This window comes from Purpureocillium takamizusanense, chromosome 1, assembly GCF_022605165.1.
Source record: "Purpureocillium takamizusanense chromosome 1, complete sequence".
Classification (NCBI taxonomy): Eukaryota; Fungi; Ascomycota; class Sordariomycetes; order Hypocreales; family Ophiocordycipitaceae; genus Purpureocillium; species Purpureocillium takamizusanense.
This window is the reverse complement of record NC_063068.1, coordinates 1,780,513-1,801,066: the sequence shown is the minus strand read 5'-3', so window position 1 is coordinate 1,801,066 and position 20,554 is coordinate 1,780,513. Positions and strand designations below refer to the sequence as shown.

Genomic DNA, 20,554 nt, shown 5'->3' with positions numbered 1-20,554 from the left:
CGCTACCGTGCTTCTCGCATCGGCTCCACGACAGGGCAGGTCAGCCTGCTGGTCTTTCGACCCCAACAACACCGGGCTCGGCAAGGCTCGTCCGGACACACTAACTGGGCGTTCCTCTTCGTCGTCAGTGAGTGCTTTTTTGTCCGTTCACGGTGAGAGGCTGCGTGCTGCTGCACCGGGGTTCGTATCCCGCATCGCATCTAGTAGCTCCAACCGTCTGATATCCGATCGAGGTCCCTGTTGAGACCATGGGAACCGCCTCCCGCCCCGGCCGATCTCCGTGCTACTGCAGTAACTAGTTAGTTCCCACCCCAGCCAGAACGGTCGGTCGGTGTTAGTAGTAGCTGGTAGCCATGCCATCTTGGAGGACCACCCATTCTAGCACGGCCCGGGCGGGCGGCCGACTGAGCATCATTCCTGGCGCGCAGCAGCCAACGTCGAAGGGCCGGCCGGCTCTTCGTCCCGTCGCCAAGATATCGTAAAAATGGTTTGGTGTTGACCTCGTGATGGGACGCGGCGCACCGGAGATGCACGTACCCAGAGTAATAATAATCATCATACCTCGTTGGAGGGCCAAAGTTTATTGATGATGGGGAGGGCGATCTGCTTGTTGCTTCCGGTCCGCCCCTGCTCGCTCTTCCATGACGGAGCTTGAGCACGGCCGCCAACACGATCTCCGAGAACTGGATCGTCCCGGGGCACCGGCCCTGCCCGCCGCGCCGCTGCTGCGTGTATAAACACCCCGGGGCACCGCCAGCCCTCTCTAGCTCCTGGGAGAGAGACCCCCCCCCCCCTTGACCGCTCGCTCAAACCTGCATAATCGGCAAGGCTCTCTCGATCGCGAGCCGCCGGGTTCCCGCGCGTTCACGCTCCTTGTCGCTTTATCATTATATCTTTATTTTTCCTTGTTGCTTTTTCGGCACCCGCCTGCTACGACGGACGGTTCCTTTGGATACCAGCCAGGGCCGTGGTGGAACCTGCACACACATACCTATCCAGTCCCCCATCATGTTCAAGTCGGCGGCCATCCTCGTGGCGCTGGCCGCTGCTGCCGCCGAAGTGGCAGCCAGAAACTGCAGAAACATCAACGTGCCCATTAGCATTAGCGCCCGCAATGGCGACTTCGACGTCAAGCCGCCGGCGACCGAGATCGAGGTGACAAACGTCTTCCTCCGCCTCGCCAGGCAAAACTTTAACTACACAAAGACCGTTCTCAAGGGTGTAAGTCTTTCTTACTTGTGATATATATATGTATATATATATATCTTGTCATTGGTGGTGGTGGTGTGGTCAATGGCTGACAGGAGTCCCCTCGTGTAGTACAAGACGGTCCAAGGCGACTACACGCTCGCCACAACCTACTGCGAACCAAGTGGCGGACCCAGCGACAGCCTCCAGATCTTGACGCACGGCGTCGGCTTCGACCGCAGCTACTGGGACTTTCCTTACCACAACCACAACTACAGCTACGTCAACAAGGCTCTTGATGCAAAGTACTCGACCCTGTCCTGGGACCGCCTGGGCATCGGCGCCTCCTCCCACGGCGATCCGGTCAACGACATCCAAATCTTCCTCGAGGTTGCCGCGCTCAAGGCCCTCACGGACATTGTCAAGGGCGGCAAGCTCCCCGGCGTCTCCCAGCAGCACAAGAAGGTGGTCCACGTTGGCCACTCCTTCGGCTCGGCCATGACGTTTGCCCTCGTCGACCGGTATCCCGACATCACCAACGGCATCGTCCTTACGGGCTTCAGCCAGGTCCCGAGCTTCATGGGCAATTTCGCGCTGGGGAGCAACTTTGCGCCGGTCAAGGAGAACCACCACCTCAAGGACAAGTACGCGGTCGGCTACGTCGCGCCCAAGTCTGACATTGGCGTCCACATCGACTTCTTCGGCCCCGACGACTTCGATCCCGACTTGCTGTGCGTGGCTGCTCAAAAGGGCCAGCCTGCGGCTGTGGGCGAGCTGCTCACCGTCGGCTCGACGGGCATGACGAACAAGTTTACCGGCTCGGTCCTCATAATCACTGGAGGTATGTACCACTAATAGTGCATTACATTTCTCTTTCTCTGTCTCTCTCTCGAGGCTCAGACCACTGACATGTATTCGGGTTCAAACCAGACCGCGACGTGCCATTCTGCGGTGGCGACTGCACCAACACCAAGCCCCTCGCGGCCATGAACATCACCGAGCCTTATCCCAACTTACTCGCCATGTCCAAGCGCAGCTTCAGCAAGGCCAAGGCGTTCAACGCCACCGTTGTGCCCGAGGCCGGCCATGGTCTCAACCTGGGCTACAGCTCGGCATTCACGTACAAGGCCATTCACGACTTTCTCAAGGCCGAGGTGTGATTTGCAACCGTTACATCCGGGCTTGAGGCGGCGACCATTGTGACCGTTGTGTCTCGGCCTTTTTTTTTTTTTTTTTTTTTTTTCCACTGCCGCCTCGGTCAATTTGCGCACTTCTTTGCATCAATGGCGAGATGCCGTTCGTTGATTGAGCAGCGACAGACAGACAGACAGACTGGGCGGGCCGCCCACCAGCGAGAAGCGCAGAGATTTGCGCCCGTCATCTTGTACATAGCTTTTCCCATCTCGTAAAACAGAGAGACCTGTATTGCTTTTTTCCCTGGTTCGTTGACCCGGCGATGTTGCGAGATGTGACCGACAAGGCACCACCAGAATTAAAAAAAAAAGTCAAGAAAATCCAGGGGGGTCAGCGCTTTCGTAACAAGTCTTATTGATGTCGTCTCAAATTTTCTTTTTTGTCGTTTCTGTTTCGCTTCGGCGCACGCTGCGGTTCGCATCCTGTAGCGCCTCGGTCCCTGTTCCTGTCTCACTCACGCCCAGGCCACGCCCGGCGCGTTGCGCTCATTGAGGTTTCCCGTTGCCACATGAGTCTGCCGGGGGCGCGGTCTGGTGCGGTGCCAACTGATGAAACCTGGGCTGGGAGACAGTTCTCTCCCCCGAGTGAGACACGCATGGCAATTCTCTCACACAGCTTTCGCTACTACGTGTTCCATACATTGTGGGGGAACAGAGAGAGAGGTTCTCGTTCTCTCTGCCCGTGTTCTTCCCGGCATGTCGGTACCGAGATGGCGCTGGTGTAAACGTCCGTGGGCGAGATCCATGGCGGACGGCATGACGTTCCATTCTCATGTCGTTCCTCTGGGCTGGTGCCACGCGTGCGATTCAAGTAATTTCATGCGGAACGAACACGAAATCATTCTGATACCGGCTGGCCCTGGCCCTGTGCTTGTGCCAAGTCTTGACGGCAACGTGAATGAAGAGTTCACCGACAACGAAACGATGATTCTGGCTTTGATAATCGGTGGCGGGCGAGTCCAGACTTTCAAGCTCGGCATGTCTCAGCGCTTCTGCGCAGCCAACTCCCTCATCTTGATGTCTCTTCCAGCCCCGCCATTCAATTAAGCTCCTGCTGGTCACGATGCGCCGACAGGTTGTTACATGTACTGCGTGTTCCTTGGTCCAGCCCAGCCACGCTCGACTACATGTAGGGCAGAAGTCATGTAAAGTTCAATGTGCACGAATCCTGTGGCGTTACCCTCAGCTCTGAGCCACATATACTGCTGGTGCTGTGTTTTGGCAAGAGCCAACATGAAACTTACCGTTGACAACACAATAGCCCATACAGGCAGGTACTGTCGACATGGAGTGCGGCTGAGATGGATTGTGAAACGCACTTAAATACTTTGCAAGTGTTATCATAAAGCCGCACTAGCAAAGCAAGTGTCGGACATCAACATGACCCATGTCTGAATTCAAGGCCACAAGGCAGTATAGTTCCGGCATGACAATTGTGTCCTTATGTTGCCTTCCTTGGCTTCTGAAGGCCCCTGGGAATACAGTTAGCATCATCAGAACGTAGCTGAAGAACAAGCGCCTTGACTGACGCATTGAAAACAACAATGGCAGTAACTACTATGAGATCATCATAGAAGTTGGGTTACTCAAGCAACTGCCTCTCGTTTAGGGCTGATGTGTAAGTATAGGGCACCTGGGACGCCATCAATCTTGCATCTAGTCTTTGGCCGGGTGCAGTCGCCTCAGACACAAAACGTATACATGGATCATGAGGATGAGTGGTTATCGCCATGTTCGCAACTTTAGTATTGAGCATGGACATCCAATTTTGAGCAGCCTAGCAAAAGGTGGCACAAAGTTGCGCCTGCTCATATTTTGCTGTATCGATTGCATATAGGCGGCATCCGTTTTGCACGTCTTGTGATGCAAAATGTTGCACAATGCGGCGGGCCAACTCATGCTGGGTCACTGACCCGTGTCTACCAATAGGCGAGGGACTTTCACGTCTGTCGTATACTATCCAGGCAATACGTCGCGTTTCCTTGTCGCACAGTTGGAGACTGGAGGTTGCGACGAAGCCGTTGTACGCCACAGCAACATAACACTGACGCCCCTAGTATGTGTTCTGCTGTAGCTCCAAGGCAGGCGTATGTAAGAAACGATGGGAATTGGCGGACAGGAAAAGCTGTCGCTCTCATAGGGCCGCGGCTCCTCCATGTCGCACCCCTCCCTTCTTTGAGGCCGGACGGGATTGGATGCGGCACCGTTTGTACGACGTGGGCGCATAGGTGCCTACGAGCACGACTCTGCACAGCTGGCACGGGTCTGGTGGAGGGTTGTGGCCTTGGCTCGGCAACCGGTTATCGTGCACATGCCGGGGCCTTCCATGTCATGTTTCGCACTGTCGTCATAGAAAAAAAAAATCTGACATTGATTGAGGCCCCGGCGATTCTCAGCGTGGTATCAATGTAGGGAACGGGGTTGGTCGCCATCACAACATATGCATTCGATTCGATGCAGGCGGCCCGGCCACGATGTTGGCCACTCCCCAACAGTCTTAGAGATACATAGTGTTTGGCTGTCGAGCCCTACCTACATAACTTGTTGGCTGTGCGGCCGGAACTGACGCGAAATATGCCCGGCTTCAGTTTGTCCCTGGGGTTAGGCCTGTCATGCTCATGTACACTCCCTGTCGGGTCGCTATCAGTTGATGACATTGACCGGTGTCAAGTCACGACATGTCTCTTCTCGTAGCTCTCTCTCTCTCTCTCTCACCCCTTGACCGGCCAGCCAAAGTAAACTTGCCCCCATGTCCGCCATGAAGAAGCCGCCCTCACCGACTCCAAACCCGAGATGTCACCTGACAGGTCGACGTTGCTGCGTGGAGGCCGTAAGCCGCCACCAACTTGCTGGGCAAATTTGAACTCTAATAAGCGCCGGCACGGCTCGTGGGTCCAGCGCCGACCAACGCGTACCGCTTGAACAGGAGACGTGACCTGAAAATTGGGGGGATGAAATCGGGCAGTTCAAGTCAACTGTGCTCGCGTTGTTATCGCGGCAACAACTAACTGACATTGGGCACATCACCCTGGCGGCCATGACAGTATGAAGCCATGCGTCGGGGCAAGGCGTTACAATTCGTAGAAAGCTACGGAGAATTTTCGCAGAGAACCATGAACCATGCTTTGTGACAGGGGACTCTTGGAGAACCATACAGTATGCGGAGTCGACCAACATCGAGCCCTTACCTTGCCTGTCAAAGCATCCCCCCTTCCCATCCACTGCAATACGTACGTACGTAGCATGGGTACAACTTCGCCATGTTGTCCTGGTCTCACAGCGTTGCCATCCCGCCCGTGAGACATTTTCTACGCCGCCGCGCCCCGTGTGTAACATATGGGGCAAACCGCAAAACCCGCTGAAGATATATGGCGGACCGGGGCGCTCGCGGCGCGCCTCTCAATGCTTTCCCGCTTCGGGGCCGACATGGGCCATGTTGTGTCTGGTGATTGCCAAAGGGGCCATGATCAATCAATCGAATTGGCAGCACGGGCGGCTGTGCTTCGTACGAATATGTATGTCTTCTTCACCGGCTGCGGCACACCCCGGTTACAGTACCCTGCTTGCGTTAGTTTGCTTTTTGACTTAGTTGACGCAGTGAGGAGTGTCGGCTAAATGGCATAATCATTGACGCGCGCTGTCTGGCACTCTGGGGTCAAAGGGGGGCGGACGGGCGGGCGGGCGCACCCACACGGACTTCGTACGTCGTAGCTGCATGCCTGGTGGCGGCATGCTCACTTGCTAGTTCGGGACATGTAGTAAGTAAGGTTAGTTCTTATTAGGGGATGAGGAGTATGATAACGAAACCTTTCCGCCAGACTCAAGAATCGCACTAGGCGTCTCTCGCGACTTCAACCTCAAAGGGGACACTCAGGTTGTTGCCGACTGAAGTGAACCGAGCCTTTCCCTCCACCGCCGCTAAACCACCGTCGGGCGACGCTCAAACACCATCGAATGGTGTCCATCAAGGCCGGGCGGCGGCCGTCCGACCCGCGCCCGCCGGCTCCGGCCGACAACCCTGAGGAGGCCCGTGATGCCACCGAGACAACGCCCCTGCTGGCCGGGAGACAGCTCGCCCCGGACGACGGCGACACGGAAGCCGCTGCGTCTCTGCTGGTTCGCAGTCGCAAGGACGACGACGAGGACGACTCCCTCGACAGCCGAGGCTGCTTGTCGGCTGATGCTGGGGTCGCGCAGGACGGCCTCAACAAGGGCAAGCCGCTGCCCAAGTTGCAAATCTTCCTCCTCTGCTACGCGCGCATGATGGAGCCCATCGCCTTCTTCTCCATCTTCCCCTTCATCGCGCAGATGGTGCAGCAGAACGGCCGGCTGCCCGAGTCGGACGTCGGCTTCTACAGCGGGCTCATCGAGAGCATCTTCTCGGCGACGCAGATGGTCGTGCTCATCTTCTGGGGCCTCCTCGCCGACCGCGTCGGCCGCAAGCCCATCCTCCTCGTCAGCCTCGTCGGCATGACCATTGGCCCCGCGCTCTTCGGCGTCGCCCGCTCCATCTGGCAGATGATTCTGTTCCGCAGCCTGGCGGGCGTCTTCTCCGGCTCGAGCCTCATCATCCGCACCATGATGGGCGACCACAGCACCCCCGAGACGCAGGCCGTCATCTTCAGCTGGTTCGCCTTTGCGGGCAACGTGGGCATCTTCCTGGGCCCCATCCTCGGCGGTGCCTTGGCCGACCCCGCGGAACAGTATCCTGGCGTCTTTGGCGACAACCAATTCTTCAGGGACTACCCGTACGCGCTGCCCGGGTTCGTTGTCGGAGCCATCAGCGCGACTGGGGCCCTGACGTCGTTGCTGTTTCTTGACGAGACGCTCAAGAAGAGCAAGGCGCCGGATACGCTCCAAGGCAGCAGCGGCGCATTGGTAAACTACAATGAGGACGGCAATGGTCACGTCGACGGGGAGCTTGTCAAGATGTCGCTGTGGCAGCTCACCAGGGCTCCCAACGTCACCGTCGTCCTCTGGACGTACGGGCACATCATGCTCCTGGCCTTTGCCTTTACCGCCATCTTGCCCGTCGCGCTGTACACGCCCGTCTCGCTCGGCGGTCTGGGCTGCAACGCGTTCCAGATCTCCATGTACATGGCCGCGCAGGGAGCCAGCCAGGCGCTCTGGCTCCTGCTGGCCTTTCCGCTGCTGCAGCGCCGGATGGGCACCAACGGCGTGCTGCGCCTGTGCGTCATTGCGTATCCCTTCTTCTTCATCGGGTACATGGTGATGAACGGGCTGCTGCGGAGCCACACCGACGCCGCCATGGTATGGTTCTGGATCCTGGGCTCGATCGTCGTCTTCATCGGCCCGGGCGTGTCCATGTCCTTCACCGCGGTCCAGCTGGCGCTCAACGACGTGGCGCCCGATCCCCATCTGCTGGGTACGCTCAACGCCATCGCGCTGACGTGCACCAGCGCGATACGCTCCCTGGCGCCGGGCGCGTCGACCGCCATCTACGCTGTGGGCGTGCGGAACCAGATCTTCTACGGGCATCTGGCCTGGGTGCTACTGGTGCCCATCTCGGCGTCCCTGTTGTTTGTGCTGAAGCGCATGCCGGCCGACAAGAGGCTGGCACAGGCTGTCGCAAGATGAGACGGGAGGTGCCAGGGGGAGAGGGGAGACGGTAGATATACGCCGTCATAAGATGACGAAAAAGGGGGAAGCAAAAGGCAGCCATTCCGCCAACTTTTGAGTATGACTAGACATGGCATTAGCCAGTTGTTTGTATTGAACTAATTATACATGCCAATACATGGGCATTTTTGTCAACCGAAAATCCGTCGCTCAACAATCTGATCTAGAGACAAAAACGCCGCCAACTCGCCCCTTTTGTTAACCAATGATGCTTTGACTGACACGAGAAGAAAGATGCTGCGTGCTCGCGCAAATGCGCCAAAAAAAACAGATCACACGTTATGATCGCCGTGCAAGCTCGTTGCACCACTATTGGCGGCAGTCCCCTTGAGACCCCATTTCCTCCACTCAAACGCCTTGGCCGGCTTGGTCTTGATGGTTTCGCGCAGGCGCTCCTCAGAGCGATGCATCCAGACGCTCACGGGAGCGGTGCTGATGGGGTAGAGCGGCAGGTTGGTAGGGCGGAAAAGGAAGGCCTCGGGTTCCTGCTTGTCGTACGAGGCGATGATGTCCATGTCGGCGGCGATCTGCTCGCAGTAGCTGTCCAGGGGCAGGTCGTTGACGTCCTGGCCAAAGGGGTTCTCGATCTCGCGGCCGATGAACAGGAGGCCCAGGATGATGAAGCTGGCGCCGATGGTGGCCGGGATGGCGATCCAATCAAGAAGCTTGACGAGCTGGAACGGGAGGACGGCGACGTAGAGCCAGGTGATTTGCGAGATGGCAATGGTGTATGCAATCGGGAGGGGGGTGGAGAGAACGCGCTCCGTGCCGATGAGGGCATCGTTGAGAGCGGAGAGGTTGTTGTAAGCGAGCGTCTGCTGCATAGGGACGCGCAGCTGGTCGTTGCGGACGAGCATGTCGATGGTGACGGCGATGTGATTGAGGACTTCGAGCGGCAGGTTGCCCAGGGGTTGCGTGGCGCGCTTGAGCGTCTTGCGCGGGTTGCTGGCGGCAAAGGAGACGCCAAGGTACTCGCCGATCTCGCGGAAGAACTTCTTCTTGCGCCCGTCCGCGCCAGCGGCAGCAGGGCCAGCCGTCTCCGTGGCGGTGCGGGCAAACGTGTCGAGGTGGGCGATGAGGTGCTGGAGGTCCGGGTAGGCGGTATACGGCTCGAAGCGAAGGCTGTGCTTGAGAGAGATGGCAAAGGCCACGATGAGGTTCATGGAGCTGAGCTTGCGGAGAATCTGCTCGCGCTTGTCCTGGTCGTCGCGCTCGACGGCGTGAATCCAAAAGATGCGGCCGAGGATCTGCGAGGACTGGACGACGGAAGCCCAGTACTTGCGGCCCTCGGCATAGCGCTCGTAGGCAGTCGAGTTTCGGAACGAGAGGCCGAGACCGACGACGAAACCGAGCACGGTGAGGAGGACCGAGTTGATGCCAACGTCGTGCGCCAGCTCGTGGATGCAGGTGACGGCCGTGGACCAGCCGCTGACGAAGATGAGCGGCAGGATGAGCTTGGGCAGGATGCTGCCGTGCATCTGCAGGAAGATGGGCCACTTGGAGTGCTTCTGGATGTCGCGCGGGCCCGTGAAGTAGTCGTCGAGGTCGAGCGAGCCGCGTCGGCGGTTGTTGAGGAGGGTCGGAGGCGGGCCGTCCACGACCGGCGAGGAGAGCGTCGCGACATGCTCGAGCGGCGGCGGGATGTCGAGCGCCTTGGGCTTCTCGGCGCGGTGGTGGTGCTGCAGGTCGGGCATCTCGCCGCCTTCCGCCATGTTGGGTGGTAGTTATGGTGTGCGTGCGTCGGTGGACGAAGCCGCGTGAAACGAAAGGGGATGTTGTTGAAGGAACGAGAGTCGAGGTCAAGTGGAACGAAAAGACTGCGTGTGTTGCTAGTCGAGGAAGAAGGTCTGGTCGTGTTTAAAGGGTGATATCAAATGCCAACGTTGGCAAGCGACAACTTAAAGTTGACCTGAGCGAGTGTAAACCGGAAGCTGGGGTCCAAATTGACCACAAACAACAAAACAATGCAAGACGAAGTTTCTCACCAATCCAAGAGAGGAAAAAAATAGAAGCTGAGAAAGTAGCACAGCGAGATGGGGAAGAAGAGAAAAAAGTTACTTCGGCAGCGCCCCCGGAGTCTCACAGACCAACGGCATCTTCTTCAGGACCCTTTCCCCCTCCGCCCTCCAGTCCGGGGCACTACAACCAGTACTTCGTACAGTACGTAAGAATAAGAAAATGTGGCGGTCCGCCATTGCTGCAGGGGAACGGACAGCTGGATGCTGCTTTCGCGCTGGCCATTGGGCCTTACGAAACTACCGAAGGGGGGCCCGAGGCGCAAGCCTTTGTTTCGAGTCCAGAGTTGTGACCCGCCTGCGGCGACGGGCTGTTGTGGATAGACGGGGGGGAGCATGGGATGGGATGGGGTATGGATGGGTAGGGGGGGGGGGGGGGCACATGGACGGACATTGCCCTTTCGGCGCCTTCGCCTCATGATGGCGGTGCAGACGGGCTGGTTCCATGGCACGGCGCCAAAGGGTGTCCTTGCTTTTCGAGTCAAATGCCACCACTCGACTGCTACATGGTACGAAGGCGTCAAGTTGTCCTGTGCTGCGCCCAGTGCCAGTGTTCGTGTCCCAAAAACAGTAATCATGTCATCGTCAAGCCGAGGCGATGACAGCCTCCGTCATCATCATGTCTCGCCCTGCCGCCGGCCAAGCTGACGGCCAACCAACATGAGATCAGACGGCATCCATTCTTCCCCTTTCCTCCCGCCAGGCTCTGGAAGAGGGATGAATGGGCATTGAAAATAAAGTCTCCACCGCCCGTTGACAGGGCCCATAGCCAAGGCAAAACAAGCCTCATCAGCCCCTGACAGCCGGACCCTTGTCGAAGCCCTCCCCCCGCCGTATTCCTTTCGGCCCAGCCCGTTCTAGTCGCTCCACATGCGTTGCGACAATCGGTGAGGATTCAAGGGGGCGGCGACGGCGGCTCTGTTTTGGTGGGTAGGTTTGGCCGGAGATCAGCAAAGAAGAAGCGATGACACGCTGCAGGAGACGGGCATGCGCCTCATTTGATGGGTCGAACGAAGCCCCAGGGCGCGTGAAGCGACTGTCAACAGTCAAAGCTCGTGATGGACAGAAGCAACATGAAGCGGCGCGACGAGTAAAGGGCGAGCGCGTCCGTACTGCGTGCGTACGTACGTACAAAGTACATGCCTTTGTGCATTGCGCTCTCTCTCGGCAGGGCGAGAGCGTGCGCGCTCTCGTTTATGCTTGCTCGCCTGATTACGCGGCGCAGCATGACCGGTCCCATTTGCTTGCCAGGGGGGGGAAGAAGGGGGATCCAGAGTGCCTCTCTGGTCAGCCCGCATGAGTCCGCTCAGTCAAGTATTCAGTGGGAATTCCCCCCCCTGTCACACAACAGGCCAGCAGCAGCAGCAAGCATGTCCGTCCGTCCTGCCCGCGGCCGGCCAAAACGGCCGAGTCGGGACCGCCGGCTGTTCAGCCGCCACCGTGGATCTGCCGAACGGAAAGCAGGAGCCAACATGCAGGGGAGCTGAGGCGTTGGCTTGCCATGTGGCACGCTGTGTAACGCCCATCCCAAGACTGTCAACAAGTCTGGCTTTTTGCTTGTAGCCTGGCGCCCTTTGGTGTGGACGGAGGTGAGGCAACTCAACTCAACTCAACTCAACTCAAGGAGGAGGTGGAGGGGGTGCTAAGACGAGCCCAAGGACCAAAAGCATCGTGACCCCAGCTTCCACCCTGTGTCAAGTCATTTGCGAAAAGGTAACATTGAACCTAGCTCAAGAACACGTCCCCCCTCCATATCCCGACCCTCGGCCGGCCAACATTGAACGCTCCCGCTAGCTACTCCTTGGGGACGAATATGTGTATGCATGTACCAACTAGGCAGGTCACCTCTTGAACTATGCCTCGCGCGGCCTGTATTAACTCGCGCCGGGCCGTGACGATCCGTGGCACACAGCCCTTTGCTGCGCAGTGGGCCTCTCCGCAGGTCTGGGCTTGGGCTGGGCTGGGCTCAACTGAGGAGGGGCGGTGCCTGGCACATTGATGAAACTATGTTGGACTTGGCCGCTGGCAGCTCGGCATCTCGGGTAGCAATCATGATTCCGTGTGTGCGGTCCGGCGCACTCAACTGCTCGTGAAAGCTAGCTCAACCTCTAATAGCTCCATCCTCCTGGGAGCGCCGACATGACGAGCGACAGAGCAGGGCAACGACTACGGTCCGACGTCTCTACATGGACGTTTCGGCTGTGCTCACAACATGCATATACACTACATGTCAACGATCAAGGACGGCGTCCTTGTCTAGATCTCCGTTCTGAATAATTCCCGTGCCATGCTCCTCCTGCTCACCAACAAACACCAGACAGGATCGCCAAACTCACACTTGGCCCCCTGCCCCCCTTTTCCCTGTCTGCAAGATGGAAACCTGCCCGCCCGCCCGACGGCCAACGGCGTGATTAAAGCCCACCGTAATCAACTCTCGCCGCAATCTGCATCTCTGACAGCAGGAGCCAAAAAGTTCACCAATAGGGAGGCAATGTCGTTCAAAATATCGCTGTACTGCTCATCGTCATGGGTCGCGAGCATGAGCGAATCCGACGCAGCCCGTAGTTCTTGTATCCGGCTGGATGTCTGCTTGTAGAGAAGCGGGTCAGCCTCCTCAATGCGTAGACGTTGCTGGGCCTCCGTCAGCGGCCGTCCATCCGTCGTCGTCGACTGCATGTGTTCACCCCAGGCTAGGGCCAACTCCACTAGGAGGTTCTCGTGACTCAGCATCCTCGCGTTCTCTCTCGCGATTGCAATCTGAATCTGCACAACCTTGTGTTGGACATTGCGAGCGTGTGTGAGGTTTTGCAATAGCAGTGTCCGCACGAAGGCAAGGAGATCTTCCGCGCCATCAGGGTAGCCGGGGTTGTGCTGATGGTCCGATCCCCATCTCGAACTGGTCTCTCCGTCCTTTTGGGCGTTGCCCGCCGCAGTGTCACTTTTGTTGCTTACTTCAGCCGTTTCGGCTCTCTTTCCGAGAGAAGTGGCCTTGCATGGTCTGGCTGAGATGGTGCTGCTGTCATCTGATGCCTCCGATGCCTCAGACTTGTCCACGGCGCGTTCGTCGGCGAGACCCATGTTGTTCGGGGGGGGAGGTCTCTCTTATGGGAGATGATAACCGAGGCCTCTCACTCGTTCCTGGATCTGCAAGAAGTATATTCGGCCTCTTCACTTTCTTTCGTCTTTGTTCCTTTGATTAGTTCTAAAGGTACGGCTAGCACAACTGGTATAGCAGTTATCTAGGTACGCACGAAGGCGCGGTGACGAGGTTTGCAAAAGACGGCTGGTCCTCGTGCGAGCTACGAGATACTTCGAGAGTTGCAAAGTGAAATCTTCTCGACTGCCGACGATGGGGCTTTTGTATCGTACCGGCCGCTTACCCCCAGCCCCGGGCGACCGAGCAACAAAATTGAGGCTGTCTCTGTATGTTGTGCGAGAGTGGCGCTCATCAGGTTGCACCGGGAATCCACCAATATTGTCATGTTGTGATTGAGAGAACGAGGCAATTATCAACAGCAGCAACGGTGGACGTGAAACAGGCGACGACACCAAAGAACAACCGCTCTTTCATGCAACCCCCATGCCGTCAATGTTCACACCCTTGCCTGCATGCCCAGTCTCAGCACATCAAAGTCCCCTCGGAATTTGCCTGTGCATTGTTTCTGTCAGCCATTTCACCCCCTGTGAAACCTTCTCCAGGTGCCAACGCCGCCCCGACTCCGGCTTCAATCTACGTTCACCGCGTCCATCTCCGGTTTTCGGCGGTAGTCCTTAGCATTGAGCCTAATGCCGCCCCCGGGTGAGGCTGGCGGGCGCTTACACGGGGAACATGTTTGCCAGGAGGGATACATATTCATTGTCATAGCAACTTACAAAACGACACTTGGTTCTGCGACGTTCAAGTGTATGATTCCGTTCAACACTTTCGTCTATTAAACACTATTGCTTGATGTCCCGCACCCCTCCAGACACGCCGTCAGCCCCCTCACCGCGCTATGTATCCGTCCCAGTTGTGCGTCATTGGCCTCGCCCACGCGCAGCTGTTCGCTCTGCATCTGGGCCACCAGGCGCAGCACCTCTCGGTATTGCTGGTCCGACTTGTTTCCCACCTGCCTTATCTCTCTCAGGATCTCCTGGTGTTGCCGGTCCAGCGTCTTCTCCACTCGCTGCATTAGGGCTCCCACCTTGGCCTCTGTCATGAATTCCTCTAGGCCGACTTCGGAGCCGTTGAAGACGAAGCGGATGCTGGTGCGCAGCGCCGGCGACGACTGCTGGGCAGCTGGTAACTTTGTAGACTCCGGTGTGCGCATCCGGTATCGGGCTGGCTGCTCATTGTGCTGCTGCATTGTCCTGGCGGACACCATCTCGGGAGACACCGCGACGGTGATTGCGTCCACCTGCTGATCCTCCACGGGTTGCGAGCAGCGGCGGCGACGTGGTGCAGCGCTCGTCTGAGCAACAGCAGACACACCGCCGTCGTGGGTAAAGCGTCTAACGTATCCATGGGGCAGCATGTCAAACTCCAGGCTCGTACGGGGGTTGGCCCTCGCGGTCATCTCCGCGGCCTTCAGGTGATGCACCTGCTCGTAGCCAAACATGGTGCGCAGGAACAGCCACGAGAACCAGTTGCCGTCTCTCTTGGCGCGGCCCCCGACGAGGTGCTTGCTGGGCAGGGTTTCCTTGTTGGCCGTGATCTTCTTAAGAAGGCCGAACCACACCACCTTGTCCTCGTGCGTGAGCTGGTCCCCGACTTCGTTCCAGGCGCTTCGCAGATCGGCGAACCACTGGCGCTCCTCTGCGGTGCGCCCCTCCGTCTCTGGGTACTCGGCCATGTCGCTGCAACAAGTGCCGATGTGGCTTGGCTCGGACCGTTGTCCAAACTCACTGGGGGGAGGGGGTTGCCGGGTTGATGGCTTAGGCAGTGCTTCCACGCTCGGGTGGGTTGCCAGGGAAAAGGAACGTATGCTAAACAGCATGGGATCTGCCCAAAAAGGGCCTCAAAACTATCCAACGGAAGGATCAAAGTGTCGCTGTTGAGGCAGGGATCGGGGAGAGCGTGTCATAATAGGCGGGTCTTGTCGTGTGTTTGCTACGCCTTGTGAAAAACGGCGCGTGTTGCCGGCGCCCAACCAACAGGCGCGCGGAGTCGGACAACTACCTGTTCGCAGACTGTGTATCGCTTTGGTTTGCATTGGACTCAGAATGAGCTAGACCACCGCAGCGACTGGGACATATTGTTGCCCCCTCAGTGAATGGTAACTGCCTCTCCGTCTAAAGCACAAGTACATGAGTTCCAACCAGAGCCGGCATGCATGCATATAATATAGAAGGTTGAAGAGGAGAAGAGAAGACCAAAAATCACACCTATGCAGCAAACGCTTGATTGCCGTCCATGGCCCAGGCAGAGTGAGTGTACATGCTCGTGCTCCATGTGCCAGCTTAGTATAGACATTATCCATCATTCCCATTACCTCTCTCTACATCAAGGCCGCCTCGGATGCGGGTTCGACCCCGGCAGTTCAACAGGGTCGACCACGCTCCCCTGCAGCTCCTGCATAGGCTGCCCGTGTAGCTCCGCCGTTTGCTGCGGCTGGTACTTGTACAGCTCGCCGCCACCGCCGTCGGCGGTTTGGCTGTGGTGATGCCTTCGCCTTCTCCGCCACCAAAGCAGGATCCCAAGCAACGCCGCAATGACCACAACCGGGACGACAACGCCAATCGCCACCGTTGCGCCCGTGGAGAGCCCCCCATCGTCGTCTGGCGAGGGCGTGCTTGTTTCTGATTCTATCGGCTCGCTGCTTGTTGTTTGTCCTGTGCCGCCGCTGCTTGTGGTCGTCGCTGTCGGCGTGTCCGTGTCCGTCTTCTGGTATACCATGCGAATGCCAAACGCGTTCACGCCGTCGGGGCTCGAGAACTCCATATTTTCGGTGCTTGTGACTCCGTTTTGGCTCAAGGTTACCGGGAGCGTGGTCTTGGTCTTGGGCGCGATCCAGGTGCAGAACAACGTTTTCCATACGCCTTGCAGCGTCCTGTCGTCGACGCAGGAGAGGCTCACCTCGCGGTTGAGCGTCGGACAGCATGTGACGGTCGTCAGGGACGCGACTCCGTTATTGTCGTGGCAGGCGCTGACATAGCCGGAAGGACAGGCGATTCCGGGCGAAAAGTATGCGTCTGACTCTGTCTTGAGGCCGGGGGGCAGGCAGGTCGAACTGAGGTCCATCATGGCGAGGAAGGTTGACTTGGAGACGCCGGTGCAGTCTTTCGGGCGCGAAAATGACTTTGTCAGGGGGTTTCTCGGGAAAGATGTTATAGCAGGCGGCGAGGTTGTCGTGCCCGCTACACCGGCTGGACGGGTCATGATTATGTCCGCCATGATGCCGATAAGCGGGGAGGCTCTATGGAGAGGTCAAGCACTTCTGAGGATGCGATGGCCGTATCACAAAGGAGATACCTTTGCTTGCTTGGTACCTCCAAAGGCGGGTGATCGCCAAGAACGCGACGACGACAATGGGTGAGAGAAAGTTTGAATCCTTTCGCACGAGAGAGACGGCAGACGGCTGCGAAGGATCGTCCGGCTCCCCTTCTTGAACTGGAACACCGCCTGCGTCTGAACCCCCCATGCACATCAACACACCGAGAGCCAATTGATCGTTGATGGTGGAGCGCTTAATCTGCAGACCCAGAAGCGCCACGCGCGGGAGCAAAGGGCATTTCTTGGGGTCACGGCGCCATCTCTATGCACCATCTCTTGCTGGTTCGACGTGGACACTCGCGGCTGGCTCCTCCTCAGAACTTGGCTTTCCCCCATACTCGCTTATACCCATCAGCGCCTGAGTGAGGATAACAGCTTGCCATCACGTCTTCTAAGGAGTTCCGCAGATGCGCGGCTGAAGGGCCGGGCGTGCTGGGGGTGCTGGCGAGTATAAGCGCTAACGTCGCAGATCGAACAAGCCCCCCTGGTTCCGGTGGCCGACGCTCAGAGCCACAGCATCCACGTCGTGCCAGGCGGGGTGGGCCACGGCCGTGGACGTCTTTGCCGCATTTCCATCTTGTCGTCGGTGGGAAGAGTCGCAGTCGCCAATGGCTTTCCATGTCAGATTGGGGGTTGGAAAGTCTGCCTGGGCCAACCGCGGGTTAGGCGCCATCCGTGTGGCCAGAGCCTATATTTCTATTCGTGCGAAGTACATGGCTTTCGCGGGGCGCAATCCGGATTCAAGTGGTGTCGGATGGAGCATCGAGGGTAGTCCTGAATGCGACTCGACCTTTGTAATGAGTTGGTGTTGCTATGTTTTGTTGGTCACGCATTGAAGCTGTGCAGTTGATGGCGGGCCGTGCTGTGGCCGTAATGTCGAATGCGCGCGCCCCACCTCGTTCAGGTCCACCAACCAGCTTCACCTCGGGATTCGACACACCACCCTCAACATCGACTTCAACCGTTCCAGTATCATCACACACACCTGCAACGACAGTCACCATGGACCGCTCACAGCCACAGTCGTCCAATCTCATGGGTACGTCGCCTCTCCTACCTATCCAGACGGCAACCCGTGGGGGCGCTGCTTTCTTCCCCCCAGCGGAGTTCGCGCCGGCACCCACCTACCATCGGGGAGAGAGGAATGAGTGAGAGGCTCGATCGAGGCTGACCAGCAGCCCCGGCCCAGACATCCATAACCGCCTCGTCGCAGACATCCTCACGCGCTACCGCACTCTCATGATGCTCGCCACGGTCCAGGCCGAGGGCGACCGCAACAATGCCACCCCCGAGGCCATGGCCGTGGCTGGCATATCCATCAAGATGGAGTTTGACGGACTGGTACGAACTGTGACTGACACCCCCTCTTTCCCACGCTCGTCCTTTCCACACTCCCACAACCCCCACACCACGGAGTCGCGTTTCAAACTGACAAAACGACCGCAGTATTCATCCATAAAGGAACTCCTCACCCTCTCGCGCCGCATCAAGGAGCTCTGGGTCTTTGGTCCCCTCGGCAAGGCGGATCCAGACCGCGTCGCCAAGGAGGCACAGATTGAGCGTGATGTTGCGGCCGTCGCGGACCTCGCCAACGGCCTGGAGGCGGCGAACATGCGTGCCCTGGCGGAACGGCACGGCGGCGCCTGGGAGAGGCTCACCAAGGATGAACCCGAGCGTATTGCCGCCGGCGCCCCGGCCGGTGAACAGTGAGGGGCCGCATTGTAATTTGTACAAAGTTCAAAAGGCGTGGTTCAATGGCGTTCGGCTGTGTCACTAGAGGCAGATAGATACCCCCGGTTTACGTTGCATATACAACTCTATTCGCATTCATTATCTAGCTGCATATGAACTAGCCCTCTCCTCCCTCGGGGTCCTCGTCCTCATCACCAAGCTCCTTGTCCACCTCCTCTTGTACCTTGCCCTCGCTCTTGGATATCTCAGCGACGCTCAGCCCACCGGCCGTCAGCCACAGGAAGTGGTTCGACTTGAACTGGTCTATCTGGTTAAAGAAAGAATGGAACCTACGCAGAGTCAGCTCAAAGTTCGCAAGCGTGCTGCGTATAGGTGTACTCACGTGTTTTCCTTCTCTTCCACGTCAAAGATGCGTGTGTAAATGTGCTTCTTCTTGAACGCCTCCAACGGTTCCTCGTACTTGCTAAAATCAATCTCCGGTTTGTCCAGTAAATCAGTGGCTCGGCGATTATAGTTTTCGAACACGGGTCGCTCAAGCAGCAGCCCCAACCCTGGAGCCTTGGGAATCGCAATCTTGCGGTTTCCGTAGCTCTCAGTGACGCGATCGAGGTCCGTGCCGCATCGCACCATGAGACTGACCATGCCGACCATCTTGCGGATCTGGTGCATCATGAAGCTTTGACCGTGGACCTTGAGCGAAAGCCATTCCGTGTCACCAATAATGACAGGCTGCGGGCTGACAACAAACGACTTGATGTGTCGCTTAGCCGAAGGGTCGGAGAAAGGTTTCTGAACGGTATAGTTGTGGAAGTTGTTGGTGCCGACGTATTTGTCGAGAGCCGCCTGCAGTCGCTGCAGACGTTCCGTGCCGATGCGGTAGCGGCGCTTCGCAGCGACGTAGGCGGCCTTGATGTCGCGCAGGGCGAAGTCGACAGGGCCAAGTGTGCGATGCTTAGGCTTGTGGGTGGTAAGGACAGGCTTGGGCTCCGCTGCCGCGTCTGTGGAACTCTGCCCGGCGTCTTTCTCTTCCGTCGTAGGTTCTTCCTTGCTCGAAGCAGGTGCCTCTGCGTCAGCCTCCGCCTTGGCATCCTCATCAGACACATGCAGCCTTTCAAGAACCTGCGCCCTGGTATCGGGATCCAGAGCGGCAAGGATCGGCTTCACCTCCTTCTCCTCCACGTCAGACCAGAAGTCCTTGACGTCTACCATCTGGGCGCCCACCTTCTCCTCCGCGCCATACTCCTTGGTCAGCTCGGCCAGCTTCTTGCCCAGATACGTCGCCGGGTGGGGAGGAAGCAGGCAGTAGCTGGGCATCAGATACTCGTACCACCGAGAGTCGCAGTACTGGTAACAGTTGAAGCTGTTGTTTGTGCGCTGAATGCCCCAGACGCGAATCTGCTCCGGCAAGTGAGAGTTGATCTGTTCGACAATGTCTTCGTCCTCGATGATGAGCTTGAGGCTGATGACATTGCCGGCCGCGTGCACGCCCTTGTCCGTTCGGGCGCAACGTGCCAGGCTTGATTTCCGCGGGTCGTCGGCATTGGCCTTGGAGATGGCCTTGGCGTCGATGAAGGCGCGGAACAGGTCGCGCTCGATGGTGGGCTCATCGCCGTTGACCTGCATGCCCTTGTAGCCCGTGCCCGAGTAGCCGATCATGACGGCGACCTTGCGCTTGGGACGTCGCTCCTCGGCCGCAATCTCCTCCTTAGAGAAGGGGTTCTTGGCCTCGCTCTCGATCAAGTCTCCCTGGGAGTTGGTCTTGCGTCGCTTGTACTCGCGCCAGTCGTCTTGCTTCTGGCGCTTCTTGGACTCCTTGGCCTCGCGCCTAGGAGCTGTCAGCTTCGTTGGCGTGCGGTCTCCTGCGGCAAGCCGGAGTGACTTGTACGTACTTTCGCTCTGCTCGACCGACATTTGCGCGCTTCTTGGAGGGCTGCCCTCTGTCGCCAGAGTTCGCCGCAGTGGCATCGCCAGCAGCGGCGGGCTCGCTGCTCGTCGCGGTGGGATTGGCGTCGGTCGTGGCATTGCCACGCTGCTCAGCCGGCGCACCATTTTCGGCAGGAGGTTCGTTGTCGGCCGCCATGCTCGCATTGGGCCGTGTCCACGGTTGTGTAGTTGAAAAAGGATATCGCGGTGCAATGGAGGCGTGGATTGCAGGACAGAGAATTCAACCTCGCAACTTTTTGGTGGGGCCTGGGGAAGTGGGACGCAGTGCTGGCGGTTGGTAGGGCGGTTGGTTGCGCGCCACCAGACAACTCGCCCTAGAGGAACAATGAAGGTAGGTAGGTTACCTGCCCAGGACACAGCACAGAGCCAAAGAAGCTTCACCACTGCTCACCGAGAACAAGTATGACGCG

General features: G+C 58.1%; 8 protein-coding genes across 9 annotated transcripts; 3 read left to right on the top strand and 5 right to left on the bottom strand.

The window, feature by feature from the left end:
- Nucleotides 1-790: 790 nt before the first annotated feature.
- On the top strand, nucleotides 791-2,796 carry JDV02_000598 (uncharacterized protein). The gene is made up of 3 exons (XM_047981424.1): nucleotides 791-1,221; nucleotides 1,321-2,029; nucleotides 2,119-2,796. The coding sequence occupies exons 1-3, from the start codon at nucleotides 1,009-1,011 to the stop codon at nucleotides 2,346-2,348; spliced, it is 1,152 nt and encodes a 383-aa protein (XP_047837384.1). The 5' UTR covers nucleotides 791-1,008; the 3' UTR covers nucleotides 2,349-2,796.
- A 3,258-nt stretch (nucleotides 2,797-6,054) lies between these two features.
- JDV02_000597 (uncharacterized protein) lies at nucleotides 6,055-8,158 on the top strand. The gene is made up of 2 exons (XM_047981423.1): nucleotides 6,055-6,139; nucleotides 6,200-8,158. Exon 2 carries the CDS (start codon nucleotides 6,336-6,338, stop codon nucleotides 7,977-7,979), a length of 1,644 nt encoding a protein of 547 aa, XP_047837383.1. The 5' UTR covers nucleotides 6,055-6,139; nucleotides 6,200-6,335; the 3' UTR covers nucleotides 7,980-8,158.
- JDV02_000596 (uncharacterized protein) lies at nucleotides 8,043-10,292 on the bottom strand. The gene has a single exon (XM_047981422.1). The coding sequence runs from the start codon at nucleotides 9,731-9,733 to the stop codon at nucleotides 8,294-8,296; it is 1,440 nt and encodes a 479-aa protein (XP_047837382.1). The 5' UTR covers nucleotides 9,734-10,292; the 3' UTR covers nucleotides 8,043-8,293.
- Nucleotides 10,293-12,463: 2,171 nt separating this feature from the next.
- On the bottom strand, nucleotides 12,464-13,114 carry JDV02_000595 (uncharacterized protein; the record flags this gene model as incomplete). The annotated part of the gene is made up of 1 exon (XM_047981421.1): nucleotides 12,464-13,114. The coding sequence occupies one exon, from the start codon at nucleotides 13,112-13,114 to the stop codon at nucleotides 12,464-12,466; it is 651 nt and encodes a 216-aa protein (XP_047837381.1).
- Nucleotides 13,115-13,968: 854 nt separating this feature from the next.
- Nucleotides 13,969-14,868, bottom strand: JDV02_000594 (uncharacterized protein; the record flags this gene model as incomplete). Its single annotated transcript, XM_047981420.1, has 1 exon — nucleotides 13,969-14,868. One exon carries the CDS (start codon nucleotides 14,866-14,868, stop codon nucleotides 13,969-13,971), a length of 900 nt encoding a protein of 299 aa, XP_047837380.1.
- Nucleotides 14,869-15,518: 650 nt separating this feature from the next.
- On the bottom strand, nucleotides 15,519-16,409 carry JDV02_000593 (uncharacterized protein; the record flags this gene model as incomplete). Its single annotated transcript, XM_047981419.1, has 1 exon — nucleotides 15,519-16,409. The coding sequence occupies one exon, from the start codon at nucleotides 16,407-16,409 to the stop codon at nucleotides 15,519-15,521; it is 891 nt and encodes a 296-aa protein (XP_047837379.1).
- Nucleotides 16,410-17,458: 1,049 nt separating this feature from the next.
- JDV02_000592 (uncharacterized protein) lies at nucleotides 17,459-18,373 on the top strand. Its single transcript, XM_047981418.1, has 3 exons — nucleotides 17,459-17,547; nucleotides 17,698-17,849; nucleotides 17,955-18,373. The coding sequence occupies exons 1-3, from the start codon at nucleotides 17,511-17,513 to the stop codon at nucleotides 18,216-18,218; spliced, it is 453 nt and encodes a 150-aa protein (XP_047837378.1). The 5' UTR covers nucleotides 17,459-17,510; the 3' UTR covers nucleotides 18,219-18,373.
- On the bottom strand, nucleotides 18,322-20,506 carry PUS1 (tRNA pseudouridine synthase 1). Of its 2 annotated transcripts, none has more exons than XM_047981416.1 (3): nucleotides 20,090-20,506; nucleotides 18,583-20,025; nucleotides 18,322-18,529 (listed from the first exon to the last, which is right to left on the bottom strand). In XM_047981416.1, exons 1-3 carry the CDS (start codon nucleotides 20,278-20,280, stop codon nucleotides 18,358-18,360), a joined length of 1,806 nt encoding a protein of 601 aa, XP_047837376.1. In that variant the 5' UTR covers nucleotides 20,281-20,506; the 3' UTR covers nucleotides 18,322-18,357. The 2 variants fall into 2 exon arrangements, with proteins under 2 accessions (XP_047837376.1, XP_047837377.1); XM_047981417.1 differs by having other exon boundaries at nucleotides 18,583-20,032; nucleotides 20,090-20,331.
- Between the last annotated feature and the right edge of the window lie 48 nt (nucleotides 20,507-20,554).